At 55.2% G+C, this 18,962-nt stretch overlaps 3 protein-coding genes across 9 annotated transcripts; 1 reads left to right on the top strand and 2 right to left on the bottom strand.

Annotated features, from left to right (window-relative positions):
• The first annotated feature begins 1,103 nt into the window (after positions 1 to 1,103).
• PAIP2 (poly(A) binding protein interacting protein 2) lies at positions 1,104 to 10,653 on the top strand. The gene is made up of 4 exons (XM_055812821.1): positions 1,104 to 1,267; positions 5,548 to 5,707; positions 8,117 to 8,296; positions 9,560 to 10,653. Exons 2-4 carry the CDS (start codon positions 5,570 to 5,572, stop codon positions 9,623 to 9,625), a joined length of 384 nt encoding a protein of 127 aa, XP_055668796.1. The 5' UTR covers positions 1,104 to 1,267; positions 5,548 to 5,569; the 3' UTR covers positions 9,626 to 10,653.
• Positions 10,654 to 12,643: 1,990 nt separating this feature from the next.
• SLC23A1 (solute carrier family 23 member 1) lies at positions 12,644 to 17,318 on the bottom strand. 7 transcript variants are annotated; one of them, XM_055812919.1, is made up of 15 exons: positions 17,109 to 17,318; positions 16,558 to 16,624; positions 16,245 to 16,389; positions 15,984 to 16,141; positions 15,816 to 15,904; positions 15,668 to 15,735; positions 15,402 to 15,583; positions 15,183 to 15,303; positions 14,915 to 15,071; positions 14,607 to 14,754; positions 14,376 to 14,481; positions 14,169 to 14,298; positions 13,773 to 13,916; positions 13,522 to 13,617; positions 12,644 to 13,351 (listed from the first exon to the last, which is right to left on the bottom strand). In XM_055812919.1, exons 1-15 carry the CDS (start codon positions 17,305 to 17,307, stop codon positions 13,101 to 13,103), a joined length of 2,061 nt encoding a protein of 686 aa, XP_055668894.1. In that variant the 5' UTR covers positions 17,308 to 17,318; the 3' UTR covers positions 12,644 to 13,100. The 7 variants fall into 7 exon arrangements, 6 of the variants coding, with proteins under 6 accessions (XP_055668894.1, XP_055668893.1, XP_055668896.1 ...); XM_055812918.1 differs by having other exon boundaries at positions 14,169 to 14,443; XM_055812921.1 differs by having other exon boundaries at positions 14,169 to 14,443; positions 16,245 to 16,346; positions 16,558 to 16,629; positions 17,109 to 17,290.
• MZB1 (marginal zone B and B1 cell specific protein) lies at positions 17,302 to 18,739 on the bottom strand. Its single transcript, XM_055812925.1, has 4 exons — positions 18,502 to 18,739; positions 18,145 to 18,251; positions 17,880 to 17,984; positions 17,302 to 17,781 (listed from the first exon to the last, which is right to left on the bottom strand). Exons 1-4 carry the CDS (start codon positions 18,688 to 18,690, stop codon positions 17,604 to 17,606), a joined length of 579 nt encoding a protein of 192 aa, XP_055668900.1. The 5' UTR covers positions 18,691 to 18,739; the 3' UTR covers positions 17,302 to 17,603.
• Positions 18,740 to 18,962: the final 223 nt, after the last annotated feature.

Raw genomic sequence — 18,962 nt, 5'->3', positions numbered from 1 at the left:
TCCGAGGTTGCCAATTTCTGCTTAACTTAGACCTCAGTAACACATTTCTGGGCAGAAACGTTTTTCTGCTGTAGGTTTCCCAGCTTGCTCTTGTGACAGTTTTCCTGCTTTTTGTGATGATTAGCTTACAAGTCCATCATGTGGAGGGATGGCTTTGCAACATTGCGTTTTGACTCCACATCAAGTCAGACTATTCATCAGTGGCTTGAATGGAACAAAGGGCTTTTAAGCTCTTGTGCTATCTAGTTCCTTTGCTTGCTAAGGGACAATGAAGATCAGAGACTGGAAAAGCTTGTACCAAGGCAGCGTGTTTGAGAGGATGGGTAAACACAGCATGGCGCTCTGATCATTGCCGAAACCTCTGTGCTGGTTGCAGCAGGTAGTGTCTGAAGGAGAGATACTTCCACCTTAAAGAAAAAGGGGGCGGGGTGAGATCCAAAGGAGAGAATAAGAAATTGGTTTTTCAACCTTTTTTGTAAATAGGGTTGAAGTCTGGGTCCAAGGAAAGTGGTATCCTTTACCCCCGGCAATACAGAGCCTTAAAGATGCGTGGGTCTGGCGCAGAAACACCCGTTATGTAAACACGCGTGTGTTTCCAGAACGTGCAGAATTTGCTTGCCCCTGAGGCGGGCTGGCAAAGGCCGGGACAGCCCTCGGGGCGCAGCGGGGAAGGCCTTCCCGTATGCGCCCAGGGACTCTTCCCTCCCCGCGCTGCGCTGCCTGCCATGCCCGGCGCGGGGACCCGCGCTACTGCCGCTGCAAGCGGGGCAGGCTCGCCCTGCCGGCAGGAGGCTGCCTGGGGGCTGCCTCTTCATCAGCACGACTGGCCGCTCGGGCCGCCGCCGGGCCCGGAGGCCATCCCGCCCGGCGCCACAAGATGGAGGCTCGTCCTGCCGCGGCGGGACTACCCTTCCCGGCGTGCCCCGCGCCACCGCGCGAAATGGCAGCCAGGCCCCGGGGCGGGACTACAGCTCCCGGCATGCTGCGCGGTCGGCGCAGAGACTACAGCTCCCGGCATGCGGCGCGCCGCTCCCTGCCAGGGCCGCCTGCCGCGCGCGCCGGGCCGCTGCTTCCGGGGGAGGAGGGGGCGGCGCCGTGAGGTCACGCAGGTAGCGGAAGTGATTTCACGTCCGGCGGGCTGCGGTGCTGGGAGGGGAGCGGGGCGGCGGGCGCGGAGCGGAGCCGGGAGCGAGCGGGGGACGAGGCGGCGGTGGCGGAGTAGCTGGGAGCCGGCGTGCGCACCCGCGGCCCTTCCCTCTGCGCGCAGGTGAGGCGGCGCGGGGGGGAGGGGGGCGCGCAGCCCCGGACCGCCGCCGCCTCCGCCGCGGGGGGAGCGGGGGGAGCCGCCCCCTCCCCTGAGGTGCGGCCGGGCGACGCGGCCCCTTCCTTCCTCCCCGTGGTGGCGGGGCCGCCCCGTGGCGCCGTCTTTATTGTCTCCGGCTCCATCCGGGTCCTGAGGGGGGGGCGCTCCGGCGGCGCGGGGCCTGACGGGACGGAGCCCCTGCCGCGGGGGCGGCCCTTGCGGGCGAACAAAGCGGGCGGGGGTCGGCCCCTGCGCCGTGAGAGCCGCGGGAGGCCCTCGGGCCCCGGCGGGGGCAGCGGGCAGGGACCGGGGCTGGGGCCGCCCGCGCCGGGAGGCGGGGGGCCGCGGTGCCGGGGTGGGTGTTTGGGCTCGAGGGTGCGCGGCCGCCGCCTGAGCGCGGTGCGGCCTGCCCGGGCTGGGCACCTGTGCTCAGTGCCCGCTGCAGCGGGCGGGCGGCGGCGCTCGCTGTGGGTGGAAACATCGGCGCCGAGAACGGCCCGTGGGGGGGCGGCCCCCCGGTCCCCGGGAGGACTCGTTAGCCGCCGGGCCTGCCCGGCTCCCGGCGGGGCTGCGGGGGCGCTCCGCACGGTACAACCGACTGTGCCTCTGCGGCGGGTGCTGGCACACCGTGTGGGTCGACTGCTCCCAGTGAGCTCCGGTGCGCTGCTTTGAAGTGTTTATATCAGATGGTGTTGGCGTGCCTCGTGAATTCGATTAAGAAATCTGTTTATCATAGGGAGTACGAGCAGTTTACTTGATAACTACCACTTGCTAATCTAATTAGATAACAAGAAACCTGGTCAGTGCTCCTGACTCACAAGAGTAATCACTAGTTAATAAACAAATAATACAGTCTTCTGCAGAAGTTCAAAGTACTCCCTGCTGCCCTGAAACAGCTTGGCTTCAACTTCAGCTGCTATTCAAATCCTAACCTGCTACTTGCTGTTCTGTGTTGCTTTTGGGTGCTTGAAACAAATGTCTTTTTTTTGTTGTTGTTGTTTTTTGTTTGTTCCCCCCCCCCCCCCCCCATGTGTTTGGGGTTTTTTTAATCAAGGGTAAGGACCTGAGGTTTGCTACATGGAGTTAGGCCCACTGACCTTATCTTCTAGAGTAGGTGGTAGATAATCTTCTTTTGTGATTGGGGTTTAAATGCAAGATCTTCAATCACAAAGCTTTGAATTTTAATCATGATTTGTCTAGGGCTCTTCATCGCTATAAACACAGGAAAATTCACAGAAACAGGTAAATTAATGGATCTTCATGATGTTCTGCATGTTCCACACTTCATACGGAAAACACTTTGAGGTAACTGAAAGTCCTGTTGTTACAGGATTTTTAATTTCTGACTTCATTCCTAAGATGAAAATCTGATTACTTTTTTTGTTAGTGTCTTCCCTTATGCACTTACACTGTTCTTCCTGCATCACCCCCACTCCCTGCAAAAATCCTAGAGTAATTGAGGGATGGATCTCCAGTCATATCACTATGGCAGAATTCTCCATATTGTCTGTTCCTTAGCACTATTCTATTTCCTGTTCTAGTTTAAGGAGCTTTGAGATCCTCTGCTTGCCACCTACTGCCAGATGGCAAATGTATTATTTTTATTCGTGACAGTAGTATAGCCTGTCGCTGTGGCTTGTTTTCTACAGCAGCCGCCTTAGATTGTGACTTTTTGCAAGACTAAAGTGGCATTTGGCTCTAGCTCATGACTAAAAAGCCTGTATCTAATACTAGTGAAACAAGACTAATCTTGTCTTTGCAAATGAGCACAGAAAGCCAACTGGCTTGTATCTTGAAATGGTGAAATGGAAAAAAAATGTTGCTTTTATTTATTTGTTTTATTACAAGTTGCAGAAAATGAAATTACAAGGAGTGCTATGAGTAAGGGACTGGCCTGGGGCTTCCTAACTGTTCATGCAGGATAAGCATTTGTTGACTTGTTTTCCTGTGGGAAAACATTAGCAGACTTGGGGCTCCAACAGATAAACTGCAGTTACTCAGGGTGAGCCTCGGATCTTTCTTGAAGATAATCATCCACATCGTCCTTGGGCAGTAATGGAAAAAGTTGTTTTGGTCCAAACACAAAACACTGAACTTCTTTCCTCTGCTTCCTAAAGCAAACAGCTTGTGTTCTACAGGAAGGCTTGAGAAACTGGAAAACTAGTCCCGTGATTCAACAAATTAACCTTTCAAGCTTTTACACAAACAAGGAGGGGTTGGTTTTTTTAATTATTTTACCTTTATAGACTTGTCTGAGTGCAGTCATCTTTGTACAGAAGCTGCCTAGAATTTGTCCTGAGTACCTTAAACCACTGAAGCAGTTACTTGGCTGTAGTATAAATTGTTGGTGTGCAGAAAGCCCAGTAGAACACAGGTACCAAGAAATTGGGCTTTTTAGGCTCTGAGGTATTTTATTTCTTTTAGTCCATCCTGTTTAGCTTGTGAACTGCTGAAGTTGCTTAAAGCAATTTCAAGCTTGAATTGGGGTGTTAAATGCAATGTCTCTTCCTGTTTTATGTTAAATGCTGCCAGTAATCCTGTGCAAGTTTGTTTTGAAAGAACATCAAAAAGAACCTGTTTTCTCTTGCTAGAATACCCGGGTTCTGGTCTCATTTGTTGTACTTCCTAGGGAGCTAAAGTGACTTCCGCACTTGGGTTTGCCTTTGATTTAAAAACCTTGAATAGAGCAAGCCAGGCAGGTTCCTTTTTCTTTTGTGCTTTTCTTAATTGATTATTTGGATGCACCAGGTTTTTGACCTGGTATTACTGAGAATACATTTGGAACCAAAACTTACATTAATTCCATACATAATAGAACAACAGAAATACAAAGAGAAAACTTGACCTGCACCGTGATAAGCCCTTGTACTCTAATAACAATGGAGGCTATATTTTGATATGCTCTTCTCTGAATAAGTAATTTTTTGATATGCAGACAACAAGCTAAACCAGTGATTTGAGAATAAAATAAAAATATTTTCACTCACTGCTGCATCATTTCATTGTGAATTTTTAGCACTAGAAAAACATTCAAGTTGGATTATTTTTTTTGAGCACGTTGTCACATGCTTTATATACAATTAAAAAAAAAACAAACCAAAACCACTGCCAGTATTAGTATCTAAAAATACAGTTTTTCCAGTATTGATAACTGTACTTAAGCATGGTACAGGGAAAACAGCGTTGTCTTGTTTAGAACATCGCATTTTCAGTTAGAGCCTAGTGTGAGCAGTGGGCTCTCTGAACTCAAGAGTTCCAAGCTTCACACAGGCTTGTGAGCCTGACAGAAAGGCTGCAATACCATTCTTATGGCAAGGACCTAACAGACCACGTTCAGGCTTTGTCCTGCTTTTGTTGTGGTTAGGTGGAGCAAAACATGGTTGCCAGCTGTACCTTCACGCCTTGAGTTCGGGACGCTGCAATAGCACATATCGTGGACACGCAGAGGTGTTGAGTGCTCTCCAGGCATGACTCAGTCCGTATTAATGAAGTGTGATGAGAGGCGAGCACGTACTCTGCCAGTGCCTTATGACGTTGTCTTTACCTGAAGCTTCCTAATCAGTGGGCTTTTGCTAATGAGATATCTGTAATAACTGTCGTGCCAGCTTGGCTCTGTGAGGCGTCTGTGCATAATGGTTTCTGCCTTGCTTGCAAAGGTTTCCCAGTGGTGAAATGGCCCTGACGATTGGTTCATGCGAGCACCGTAGAACATCCCATAACTGAATTTGAGTAGGCTAGAAGTCACACCCAAGTTTATCCTACCATGGATATCCTTGGAAATTCCCCTGAAGTTTTGTCCGCTGCCTCTGAAACAGTATGTACGCTGGGCATTTCATTTCCAGGGGAGTTTGTTGAAACTCAGGTGGGAGCTTTAAAAGTATTTTGGAAAATAAATTTTCCTTTTGTTTCTTGAAAGTTACCTTAAATAATTTCCTACTGGCAAATGTGCATGCTTTCTGGGGGTTTTTCTGTCACTTTTTGTTGGCCTTGGTGCTTGGCATTCGCTGATTTGGTGAGTTCTGATTTGGGAAATTAATCTGTTACTCAAACGTGCATATAATGGAAACAGCATTTCTGGTACTCTCTTTACTTGTTGCGATCAGCAGAGCTTCTCTGCTGCAGTCACGGTAAGGCTACCTGGAGCCTTCACACGCAGGTGCAGCCTTCCCTTGGGCCGGGCTTATGCAGAAGCAGGGTGATGAGCAAATCTGCGCACCTTTAATTACTGCATTTCTTAATTGCAGACTTCACATCAAAGACGCAGCCATGAAAGATCCAAGTCGCAGCAGTACTAGCCCAAGCATCATCAGTGAAGATGTGATTATAAATGGTCATTCTCATGAAGATGACAATCCCTTTGCAGAATACATGTGGATGGAGAATGAAGAGGAATTTAACAGGCAGGCAAGTAATTTCGCTCTGTACATGTGTGCTTTACCATTTTCTAGCTGAAGGGAGAGGTGCTGTGGCTTAGCAGCTGGGGTACAAGACTGGCAATCCTTTAGAGATGGAGTTTTTAGATAGACCTGCTAGAATAATTCTGGGGAATAGGCAGATCTCTTGTTTCTCTGGTAATAAATACCTATGTTCTGTGATCTTGGTGGAAAATACGGGAAGTGCAGCATGTTCTAATGCACCATTAATTCCCGACTTCTGCAGGAAGGAGGGAAAAGAAAAAACCCCACGCAACAGTTGACAGACTTTATGTGGCAGTTGGGAAGGGCCAGGTCTTGCTGGGCTACTGAGCTGTGGAGGTTTTACATGTGCAAACATGCTGGCTGTTGTCGTTCTGTGCTGGATGCAGCCAGGTGCATACCTCCCTCGTCAACAGGGCTGCTGTTCCCCAGCGAGTTGGTGGACATAGCTTTTGGGTGACGGTCCTGCTTGTTGCTTAATACTTGAGTGTCTTACAGCTGGCCTTCGCAATCAGGTTGGGAGGAAGCCTTAACTTCATCTTTCACCTTGCATCTGGCCACAGTTTTCTCTCCTGTGGAGGCTGGGAACAGCCTGCCTCTTTCCACTGCCCCTTTCTTAATCAAAACTTGATCTTTGTACTCAAGTAGGTGCTTTCTCTCAGCTCCAGCACAGTATGGCTGTGCTGAAGTCTGAGCTGCTGAAACAGGATATGTCTGCTGCTCTCTCTTTAGGGTGCCAGCAGGGCCCCAAGCTAATCTGAAATTCAGGTTGCTCACAAAATAGAAATTCTCTTGTGCCTATGCCAGGATGGCATGCCTCAGTGTTGTTTTCTGTTTTGTGGGTTTTCCCTCCTGGGGACTGTACTCTAGTTAGCATATGGCATGTGTAGTTCTCGGGGAAGGAGCTGAGAGTTGTACTGTGAATAAACTATTTTTCAGGTACGGACTCCACGTTCAGAGAAGAGGAAAGGTGGGAGCGTGAGGGGAGAACAGTCTTGTTCAGGCAGGCAAACACCATGTGGCAGCCTGGTCACCTGCTGCTGCAGGCACATCTCTGTGGGAACCTGAGCAAGTTAAACTTGGGCTGGAAAACACAAAGAGGCAATATTAATTTCAAGACATTTGGGGAAGCAAATGTTATTTAGTACTTCCGGAGCTGCCATTGGAGGCATCTGTAGGTGTGCCACCATGTAATAAAAAGCGTGGAGCAGGGCAACCCCCGCTGTAATACTAGCTTGTGGCTGCGTGCCCACGGCTGCCTCTTACCCACACGCAGGACAGAGACGGTGCTTTACAAGGATTGATTGGAGACTGCCATTCTTGCTGGCGTGCTTTACTGGAGAAATCACTAAGTCAGTGTTTCATGTGGGGTTTGAATTGTCTGGACAGTGAGAGTATATGGTGATGAGTCCCTGTTCCCCGAAGCTGTGCATCCCGAGCACCAAGTGAGCTGGTGAGTGTGTTTGCCCTGAGCACAGGGGACCTAGATTTCATGGGAAACTCTGGCATTAACTTTTTTGATTTGCTTTTTGTGGTATGTAACTGAATTTCCACTGTCGGATCAAGTGTGTGTTTTGATTTAGAGTGAAGGATAGATAGGAAAACTTGTTTGAGCTTCCAATGAGTGAACTTTTAAATCTGTCCTGAATCATTTTTCCACTCCTTATGTCTGGCACGTCATTCACACCAGCTTCTATTTCCCTGCTTTCCACGCTTAAGTACTGCGATGCAGGACATGGAAAACTTGTCAGGATGAACTCCCTCCAAAGCTTGTTTACTGAACAACCAAGCAAAACTTTCCTTTAATCTGCAGTGTGTGTCAGTTCTGCATCCGTTGATTTGTCTTGCTTATAGTACAGCGGGTCAGCATTCTTAACAACTGCTGAGATCGTGTTGTGTTCCTTGGGTGAGCAGCCCAGGAGATGCTGCTTGTTCCCTGTTCCAAGTGACAGTCGGTGGTTATTTTCTTCTCAGGAGTCTTGCAGGAAGCTTTTCTGGGGACTGTGCCTGGCTGCACGTGTTGTCCCTGGTTCCCTTCCTCATATTTGGAGAGAGTTCAGTCCAGACTAGTTGGTACAACTGAAATGTTCACTTGGAACCAACATTTTCCTTCTCCTTGAGCTCGTAACAAGCTGCAAACAACAGCCAGGGCTATGGGGTTTTCCTGCCATTCCCTTTTAACTGCAGCCCAAGTTCTTGGGCTTTTCTATATTAAAAAAAAATAATAAAAATCAAAGTTGATTGCCTTCCTGCAGCACATGCGTGGTGTTCTGCAAGAAGTCTTGCCGCATAGCTAGAAAGAAGGTCAGCTAGGTGCACAAATCACAAATCTTGGAATGAAGACACAAACTCTCAGTAAGTTTGTTAGTTAATGAAGCAGTTCCTTCTCGTTGTTTAGATCGAAGAGGAGTTGTGGGAAGAAGAATTTATTGAGCGCTGTTTCCAGGAGATGCTGGAAGAAGAGGAGGAGCACGAATGGTTTATTCCAGCCCGTGATCTCCCACAAACAATGGATCAAATCCAGGACCAGTTCAATGACCTTGTTATCAGTGACAGCTCATCACTGGAAGATCTGGTGGTAAATTCAGTTTCTCATCATATTTCTAAGGCTTGACATCTCTCTTTGTCCAGGGCTGATTTTTGTTGCTGGTGATGGCAAGAGAATAATACCCTTTACATGTAGGCCAGAGACTCTTAAACCATGCCAGGTGGTGAGGGGGAAAGGTGAAACGGTTGGGTAAGGGATGTTTCCTCAAGTGACGTGACCTGTCCAGTGGTTTTCTTTGTAACCATGCGGTGCCTTTCCTAGCCCATGGCGTGTAAATTCACGTGGCTTTGGGTGTGCATAGTATGTTAGAAAGGCAGCAAGCAAAGCTCGCTGACCCTGTGAGGTGCCATTCACTGACAGGGCTGCAAAAGTTTCATTTGGCATCTGTCAGCACTTCACGTGTCGGGGAGGTACGAGGTCTGTTCCAAGGTCTGCTTTGGGTGGCGCGAACCATAGCAGGCAGATTGCTGTAGAAATCCTAAGGAGGGGGAGAGCAGCTAAACTGTGGTGGTTTGCCTCTTCCTTGCCCTTGTTACTTCTGTCTGGAGCTTAACTAAAAGGAAAGGACAATGTGTACATATTTTTCCCTAACAAAATACGAAGCTGCTGATAACAGAGTACAGAAAACATGCCGCTGTGTTGCACTGCTGCTGTGAAATTCAGATGCAAACCCCTACTTTTCCAAGCTTAAGTTCTAGACTCGGTTAAGAACCCAAAAGCCTAATCCTCCATCTCTATGGTAAAGAGCTCATTTTGAAGATGCTGGCTGCCCACTAGAACTGCAGGGCATTTGTAGCTTGCCAGGTGGGAGGACAGGGTGGTCACAGACATAGAAATGTAAAAAATCAATACAGGGCTCATACATCAAATTTCCAGAAGCAGCTTAAGTTCCTGGAACAAGTCTCCTCTTGCTTAAGTAAGCAAGATCTAAAAACCTCATGACACATTTTAACAGCTCAACTTCAGAAACCGCTATTTCAGCACTAAGCGAAGTTGCTGCATTTGATGCATGCCTGTGGTTTTCTTGTTCCTTGTTCCCTGACCCCTCGTCTGACTGACGCATCCAGGTGGTGCTGAGGAGGGATGGATAATTCAGGTACTCGCACAAAGGCGTAGGCTTTTCTGGTGATCATAGAGACTTGTGGTATATACAAAAACCCTTTTACATGCCTGACTGTTCCTCTGAATCTGTAAAGTGTTCCTAACGCTCTGTCTGCCTAGGACTGTGTTCAGCTTGAAAATGGGAGGTTAAAATAACGATTCAACTAGACTTTCTGTTTTTCCCTTCCTCAGGTCAAGAGTAATCTGAATCCAAACGCAAAGGAGTTTGTTCCTGGGGTGAAGTACTTAAATATTTGAGTAGACTGGGCCCTCTCTTGGTGGATGTAGCACAATTTCCACACTGTGAAGCCAGTATTAGAAGATTTAATTGTAAAAGCTCTCTCTTCTTGTCACTGTGTTACACTTATGCATTGCCAAAGTTTTGTTAGTCTTGCATGCTCAATAAAAGTGCTGAGACTGTTATTAAGTAAATCTGTCAAAAGTTTAATGGAAACATAATTGGGCCCTGGCTCTCTGCAAAGGCGGCAGTGAGGTAAGAAGCACCAGTCAAGTTGAGACAAAGTACCACGTCTATAAAACCTTCTGCAGACTCTGTCTTTTTAAATAGGACTTGGAATTTGCTATGGGTGGTCTGTTTTTAACTAAAGATGTGTCAATTGGTGCGAGTTTGCACCTGATAATGCCTTAACTTGAAAATGAAAGCAAGGTTATCTGATTGTTATGCAAATTAGCTAACTTTCCTTTTGAAATATCAGTATTGTTACTAATCTTAATTTTTCCCCTTAAAAAAAAATCATGCTGCTTTTAAGCAGCATGAGCATTAACAGAAAAGTTACAGACCTGTACAGAGTCGTAGATTTCAGCTACTGAACTAACATCCAAGCGATTGGAAGGATGAAATTCCCTGTACTTTGCCGTATGTTATCATGTTAGAAACGTTTCGCTTCCCAATTATGTTCAAGGAGATGTGAGTTTCATCACAATTTCTTCCAAGAACCCAGATACATACATAGCACTGCCTATGTAACTTTTAGCGTACAACTTTATTATAGCTGGATTTAACCAAGAAAACCCTAGCATTAGTGATTTGAGTGGTGCTTTTCCCTTGCTTTGTTTAATCATCACTACACAATAGTCTACAGCACAACAACTTTTTTTTTTTTTTCTTTTAATAAAGCTAGAACAGTTTTGGCTTCTTAAACTTCATATTTGGGTAGGTTAAGCTGCCATACGTGTTCAGTGTGAATAGTGTTTAAGTTGAAAATATTGTAAAAAAATTATATTTTTTCAAAAATATTTAAAAAAATAAATAATAGTAGAACTGACGTGGTGGCTGTCTCATGAATATGCATCTCACATGGAAACTCGCTTGGCAGCGCACAGAGGGAAGGGATGACATTATGGGTACGGTGCCTGTAGGGCTGTTGGTAACACGATAGCCCAAATACTCGTCTGAGGCTGGACTCTTGACTGCTCTTTTATTTCTTTCCTCCCGCTTCATGTGCTTGCCTGGGCATATTTTCCTTCGTTCTCACCACTGCTAATCCCAGTTCAGCTCCGCTGCTGCTGGCAGCACGGGCAGTCCTAGTTAACAGCTGATGGCACTATATAAAGCCTGCTGCAGGGGCTTTGGCGCGGGCGCTGGTGGAGCTGGGGTGCTCGGTCCTGTAAACCCCAGAGCTGCAGGAGGCCGGGGGGGAGTTGTGGCCGCAGTAGCGGCCCCCAGCAGTCCTTGGGTACTGGTCTGATCCACCCCTGCTTCAGAACTGCCCAGCCTCGCTGTTACAGTCCTTTTGTTTCGTTTTGTTTTTTAAAGCTCAGATTAAACCAGGTGGAAACACTGCAGAAATTGGGCAGTACGGGAGGAGTGAGGTGAAGCCTGTACGCAGGTGTTGCCCTACAGCACAACCACATCGCTGCGTCAGTCTCGCTCCAGATGAAAGAACCCAGCTTGGAGGAATTCAGTCAGACCAACTCGTTTTGCTGTTGCTCTGCAAAATGTTAATCACATTTATCCCAGGCTCCTCACCGAGCACTGCTTCCCCTCTCCGAGCCAGAGATCTGGCCTTCCTGGAAACGGCAGAACTCCCGGTGTTTGCACTGACTTGGAGACAGTTTAGAGCTGAGCACCTAAAGCCAGAAGGTCAGGAAATCGCACACCACCGTGCCCTGGTTTATTTTTAGCTGGAGTGGGAGTTTCACTGGAGAACCCCCGCGCGGCTGGCAGCAGTTGCTGCTCGGTGAGCGTCGTCCCAGCATCTCGGCTCGGGGTGGGTGGCAACAACACTGCTGCCAGGACCCAGCTCGAGGAGCGCCCAGCCTTGCCGTGGGTTGGTTTCTCCGCTTTGGTTTTTTTCCCTGCTCTACCCCAGCCAGCCGTGTAACACCAGGAGGTTTGCTGGGGCCGTGAACTTCCCAACAGCCTGTGCTGGGGGGGAGCTGCGTTCTCCATCGCAGCCCCTGCCCAGCTGGTCGGGGGTTGCAGCTGGAACAGAGGTGATAGCTAGCGCACCCATGTTTTGGCTGTCGCTGAGCGATGCTTGTATGGTGTCAGGGCGTTCTCTTCCCCTTGCTCTGGTCCCGGGGGGTGGGCTGCAGGGGGGTGAGAAGCAGGGAGGGCACGCAGCTGGCCGAGCGGTGCTGCACGCGTGTGACGTCAGGCTGGGCAACAAAACTGGGGCAGCAGCAGCAGCAGAGAGGGGACTCGTCCACTGCTGACAGCCTGCCTGGGCATCGCTGTGCTTGTAGGGGGCGGTGAGTGTTTACATCACTTGGGGTTTTTTTTCCCCTTCTTCACTTACTAAACTGTCCTTGTCTCAACCCGTGGGTTTTCTCACTTCTCTTCCTGCTCGGGCTGGGGACCAGGCGCGTGGCTGTGCCACCACAGCGGTGTGGACAGACTGTGACGGGGTCATGCAGCACTGGCTTCAACTTCCCATTTTGTGCTAAACCCAAGCCCAGAAACGTGTTTGATGCCACGGGCCCTTTGCAGCGAGGCCATGTGCTGCCATCTGTGCCTGCTGCTGCAAACCGACCGGCTGCATGAGGCGGCGCTCCACCGCGGCGGCCGGGATGAAGCCGTCCCTCCAGCGCTCCCCGGAGCGGGTTTGCCAAGGGCTGGTGCTGACCCAGTCCTCCCGTGGCCCCGGCGCTCGGGCTGGAGCCCACGGAACACGGCTGCTAGGGCTGGGTGAAATCCAGCGTGTCCCTGCGTCGGGCAGCCTGGGAGGGAGTCCGGAAAGCTGCGGAAGCCTTTGCAATGCAGAAGGGACAAGGGAACAGTGTGGGACGCGGCAAAGACACCGGTAGGGCAAGTGGGCTTGAATTTTTTATTATTTTTAATGTATGCTCTTAAAACGGGCATCCTAATGCTGCTCTGGATACTGCACCCCACGCAGAGCCCGCTGCAGCTGCGGCGGAGCCCTGCTGAAGCCGAGGACGCAGCATGAAAATCCGTGGCTCCGGGTGAGAGTTGGTGGCTCCGGGGGCTCTGGCTGGTGCCGGTGGTGCCTAACGAGCTTCAGCAAGCGCCCGAGTCTCAGCCAGCTAAAGCTCGAGGTGGAGCAATGATGCTGGGGGGGGCAGTCCCCAGGCCGGTACCCTGGGAGCTCAGGCTGTCCCTGAAAGGCAGCTTTGAGTTTCCCTAACCCTGCGTTGGAGATGAGCACCAGCAGCCTCGGCTTTGGCCTTGGCGGGTGCTAACGAGCCCCGACAGCACCCGTGGCAGCTCGGCTCGGCTTCTGCGGCGCCGGGGCACGAGCCCTCCCTTTGCTCAGACCTTTGTGCACACCGAGAGCCCATCTGCAGCGTCCTGCGCATCCGCGGCTGCCACGGTGCTGCCGCCCCTCGCCCGGGCCTTAAACCCGGTGAACACTGGGCAGATGGGCACGTGCTTCAGCCACCGGCTCCTCCTCACCGCGCTCATCCCGAAGGGGAAGTCGTAGCTCTTCAGGCTGGCACTCCCCGCGCTGTCCGAGTGCGCGCCCGCCTTCCACTGCACCAGCCCTCGCTCCTCCTGCGTCCCTGCGGCAGCCGGCACCGCGTCAGCCAGACCCCAGCCCCTGCCCGCCCGCAGCCGGGGAGCCCAGCACCAGACCCCCCTCGCCCTGCGATCCCCTCTCGCAGCTCTACACCAAAGAGAACCTGCCTCCACTCACGCCGCTTCCTCCCCCTGGCCCCTGTGCTTTAGTTACCCGGGATGGTGTTGTCCAGGATGAAGGCAATGATCCCCCCGACGAACATCTCCGTCGTTAGCAGCACCGTCAGTATCTGGTCCAGCTCGGGGACACCTGCGAGAGCGTGGGGACTGAGTCGGGGCGTGCTGCGATAAGCCAGATTTGCTTTAATTAGTCGGTGCTTACCCGGGGTGAGGAAGCACCTTCAAGATCTGCCCTCCTCGCTCCCTAAACACCCAAAATCGGGGCTTTTTGTGGCAGGCAGGTACCTGTGTTAATGGCCTTGGGGTGGGAATCCAGGTAGTTTGGCAGCGTCAGCCCAAAAAACATAGCGAAGCCCAGCACGAAGAGGTTGCGGGAGGAATTCATGTCGACGAACTGCAGGTTGGAGAGGCCGACGGCCGTGATCATGCCTGCCAGCAGAGACGGCAGCTGCGTTGCAGGCAGGCAGGGATGCCTGCGCTGCTGCTGCTGGCTGGGAGCTGAGGTCAGGGGGGGCTGCCCGCAAAGGCAGCGGCAGCGTCCAAATGCAACCGCAGTTCAACCCAAAACCTCAAAGCCCACCCGGCATCCCTTGGGCTTGCCAGCCCCAAAACTCCAGGGAAGCAGCCCAGGGCTGATGCTACCAGCGCTCTGGGTTTGAGGGGCAGCTGCGGCCAGGTTACCGAATAAGGTGCAGAACATCCCTCCAAGGACGGGGTCAGGCAGGGATGCGAACAGCGCCGTGAACTTGCCGATGGTCCCCAACACGAGCATGATCCCAGCCCCGTACTGTATCACCCTCCTGCTCCCCACCTGCATGGAGAGACTGGCAGTGGGTGACAGCGCCCATGCCCCCCGGCCCAGCCAGGACCCCTCCCTGGCCCCAGTACCTTCGTGATGCCGAGGACACCGATGTTGGGGCTGGAGGAGGTGGAGCCGTTGCCGGTTCCCAGCAGCCCTGCAATGATGCAGGAGATGCCCTCGGTGAAAATGCCCCTGGGGAAAAACGCAAACAACGGGCTGGTGGTCCCTGCCGCTGCTCTTCTGCAGCATCCCAGCCCAGTCCCCAGGGATGCCATGGTGCCAGCAGGGTACTGGGAGGGGGGGCCAGCCGGCTGTACCTGTTAATGGCATGCACGGGAGGCGCGGGGGCTCCCGCCAGCCGGGCGCAGGAGTAGTAGTCCCCGATGGACTCGATGATGCCCGCCAGCGTGGCACTGAACATGCCCAGCACGGCTGCCGAGGTCACCGTAGGCAGACCCCACTGGCCTGCCCAGGGAGCAGAGTGGGGTGTCAAGGCCAGGGACACCCCAGGATCTGCCCCCCCGGGTGCTCCCCCGCCCCGGTGATGCTGTGCCAGGTCCCCACGTCCCCCAGGGCGAAGGGGTATCAGGGGGACCTACGCGCCGTGGGGCTGCCTGGCACTCACAGGGGTAGGGGACCCGAAACCAGGGTGCCACAGACAGGATCTCTCCCCGGGCGTCTGTCCTGGCCTTGTAGCCATACGCCTCGGGCTGGCTGGGGAATACACCGGTGCACGTCAGCACGTAGCAGAGCAGCCACACCACCATGATGGCCAGGATGATCTGCAGGGGCAGAGACCAGCTATGCACCCTGCATCACTTGCAAACCCATGCATGGAAAAAGGCAGGATTTTGGGATGCCCCGGGGCCCGGTGGCTCTCATCCAGCCCTTACCGGGAACATCTTGAAGATCTGGATGCGGAGCAGGATGAAGCCGCTGCCCCGCCGGTAGCCGGGCAGGCAGATGGTGACGTGCCGCAGGTACTGGGCAAACAGGACGATCAGGAAGATGGTCCTGGGGGGAGAGAGACATGAGGTCCCTCATGCTCCTGGCATCCTCCTGGCTCCATGGGGTCACCCCTACCTCCCCATCCCCCCATCCCCATGCCATACAGTGTGGCGATGCCCCAGTGGGAGCCAGCCCTCTCGCCGGCTGCCTGGAAGACGGAGAGCCCGATGAGGGAGACGGTGGGGGTGACGGTCAGCGGCCCGATGTAGCTGAGCAGCGCCCCAGGGAGCCCCAGCAGCCCGATGACCACCTCCACCAGGCTGGACACCACGATGGCCCCCTGGATCTGCAGGGCATGGAGAGTGGGCAGAGGCGGTCGGTGCCCTGCCAAGGATTTCGGGTTCCCGGGCTGGGGGGCACTGGGACGTACCTCTCGCATGCGGGGCTGCCAGATGTGGGAGGTGTTGAGCGGCAGTGCCCAGTTGCCGTAGATCTGCTCTGGGGATGAAGGGGGGGTGAAGTGGTCCCGGGTGGGGGTGGAGCAGCTGGACATCCCCCCGTACCCCACCCGCCCTCACCTTCAGGCGGGCATCGCCACTTCTCCAGGGCCAGGATAGACTTGGCAGGGACAAGGAAGGCCAGCGCGCTCGCCTGGAAGAGGGGCAGCCTGGGGGGGGATGAGAGGGGATGCCTGCGCCTGCAGCCCAGGGGTGGGCAGGGGGTCCCTGCTGGGGCCACGGCTCTACCTGATGCCCACGGTGGTCTGGATGAGGGTGGTGATGCCGACGCAGGTGAAGATGGTGCCGATGAGGTAGCTGACGGTGAGCTGGTCCTTGCCCACGCACAGGCTCTCAGCCAGCAGGAAGGGGACGGCGATGGTGCCGCTGAAGCAGGTCAGGTAGTGCTGGGGGGCAAGGGGGGTCTCAGTGGGGCTGGGGTGCCCCATGCCACAGGGAGCGAGGGCTTGGGCTCTGATGATGGGGCGGTACCCCCCTTCCAGGCTGTACCTGGAAGCCGAGCAGGATGCAGAGGTACCAGGGGGGCACGTCCTCAATCCTGTAGAGCATGTCCACCTCTGGCCGGGGGGGCCTGGTGCCCACCCCAGGGTCCTGGTGTGTGGGGGCACAGCTCAGCTCCGGCTCACCCTGGGGGCTGGGGACAGGGGGGACACCCCACACTGTCCCCACAGACTGCTCCACGGGACCCTCTGCACCCTCAGGGATGGGGAGGGGTCCCGGCTGGCTGGTCTCCATCCAACGATGCGTTACAGAAGGCTTTGGGGTGGGTGCCGTGCTGCTGCGGGAGTGCCCCGGTACTCACCCTGCCCGCCGCAGGCAGCTCCTTCCCAGGGGGGTGCGGGGGCCCGGCGGGGGCGAGAGCCAAGTTCCTGTTCTGGCAGCAAGGGCGAGGCAGGGGCAGGGTCAGTGTTGTCCTGGGTGTCCCATGGGAACGGGGCTGGGCTCTGCCCCAGGGACACGAGGGCCACCGGGCCACAGCTCAGCAGGTGCAGCCGGTCCACCCCACCTGGCACCTCTCTGACCCCCGAGAGGGGTCTGGGCTCCAAAACCCACCGCTCCCTGCATGTCGGTTCATCCCCAGGGGAGAGCGGAGGGGGGTCACCACCGGCCCCAGGGTGCCAGGACCACCCTGCAGGTGCCAGGAAAGACGGCACGGCCAGTTCCAGCCACAGCATCCCAGTATGCCCCCTTGGTCCCGGCTTCACCGCAGTCCCCAAGCTCACCCCATCCTTTGCCAGCCCCGGCTGGGCAGCACGGCCCCGAGCTGGCCACCAGCGGGGGCAGCACCCTGGTCACCCCCCCACTGCCCGGGGATACAGCCCAGGAGGGCGCGGGGCCGGGGGCCGCATTCACCTGGGGCTGAGCCAGGTCTCCCGAGCAGGTCCCCATCCTCCGGCGATGTGGCCCCGGCGGCGATGTCACTGCACGGGGGTTTTATGGCCGTGGGAAGGACTTTAGTCGCCACCGGGGCCGTGGCGCGGGCGCAAGCTGGAGGGCGGCCATTGGCTGCCGGTTGTGAAACCGGGGAGCTACCTCGGGACGGATCATCCATTAACTCCTTTAATTAGGGCTGGCACCGCCGCTGGGGCCGGGGCGCTCCCGCCGCGAGCCCCGCGTTGGTAAAAGATTAGAGCCGGCGGGTTACAGAGTAATTCCCGGCTGGCGGGGGGCGGCCGTGCTGCCGCCACCACCACCCCGGCGCGGCTGGGCTGGGCGTCCAGGGGCGGTCGCGGTGCCGGTGATGGGCGACACCGGGACGGTGCCCACCTCCCGGCTCGTGTCGGCTGGCGCTGGGGACGAAGTCGGCTCCGAAGGTCGCCGGGGCATTAAGCATTAACCGCAGCGGGGCTACAGCTCGTTCTGCAGCGCCTTGGGGGGTGCCGGCACCCCGGCCTTGCCGCCGGCACAGGCGCCCTTGTCCCCGTGGCACAGCAGCTCGCGCAGCGCGGCCGGGCCCCGCCGGTGCGCCCCGTAGATCTGCGCCTCTCCCCGCTCACCCACGTGGCTGTGGCACATCTTGGACAGCCTGCAAGGAGCCGCTGCGGGTCACGCGGCATCCCCCGGCCGTGGCGGCGAGGGGACAGTGCCCGGCACCCCCCCGGCATTGCCAACCCCCCGAGTTACCTGCCCGGCCAGGGCCCCCCCATCACCATCACGGTCATGGGCTCCTGTCCCGGCAGCCCCGGCCCCGCCAGCCGCTTCTTCCCATCCAGCTCCTGCACCCCGTAGCTGTGGGGAGAGGCAAGGGTTGGTGAGACGCCGGTCCGTGGGGACGCCCCATCCTGGGGGACACCCCCACCCCTGGGGACACCCCATCCCTGGGGATGCCTCAGTCCCTAGGGACGGCCCAGCCCCAGGGACGCCCCAGCACCGGGGATGCCCCGCTCACCTGTCCCAGCCCTGCGAGCAGCTCCTCTCCAGCACCTCCGTGTAGTCAGACTCGCTCAGCACCTTCCTGCCCACCTTCCCCTCCGCCCTGCGCAGCTGCTCCTCGATCTGGGGTGCAAAAGGGCAGAAACTGGCTGGTGAGGGTGGCGGCCCCCCTCGACCATGTTCCCGGGCAGAGACAGGGTCTGCACCCCCTTCCTTGCAGCTGTGGCAGCTGAATCACTTCAGCACAGGGTGGTGGATCCATGAGTAGCTGCAAGGGAGCTCGCTGGCCCCAAAGGGCTTTTTTGGGGTGCCGGTGGGGAGCAGCCATCAGCTCCCACTCCCAGTTTTGGGGTGCCATCTCCCCAGTGCTCACCTGGAAGGCGATGGCGTAGCAAGCGTCGCAGCGCAGGGATTCGGGCATGTGGGGTGAGAGCCGCTCCTCGGGGCTGAGCTGGGGCGCAGGCATGGAGCGGGACGCGGTGGCCGGGGGGCCCTCGCACCTCTCAGACCCCGTTACCACCAGCAGGCTCAGGGCCAGCCACGCCGCCAGTGCCAGCAGCATCCTGCCACGATGCCGAAAGTGCCGGGGCGGAGGCGTGGGGCAGCTATAAACCCCCAGGGCTGCGAGCGGGTGCTGATGCGTGGCTGACGATGCACCTGCATCCGGCTGACATGGCCCTGGCCACCCCCGGCGTGACACCGGATGGGGTGTCCCTGGGGAGGGGGGGGCATGGCAGCGTGGGGACGCCCCCGACTGAGTGCCCCCTCTCCAGAACGTTTTTGGTGTAATTCGGTCCTGTAACACCCGACGACCCCCTCCTGCATGACACAGCC

The sequence above is a fragment of the Falco peregrinus genome, chromosome 8 (genome assembly GCF_023634155.1).
Source record: "Falco peregrinus isolate bFalPer1 chromosome 8, bFalPer1.pri, whole genome shotgun sequence".
Taxonomy (NCBI): Eukaryota; Metazoa; Chordata; class Aves; order Falconiformes; family Falconidae; genus Falco; species Falco peregrinus.
Note: the sequence above shows the minus strand (reverse complement) of the source record. Positions and strands in the feature narration are given on the sequence as shown.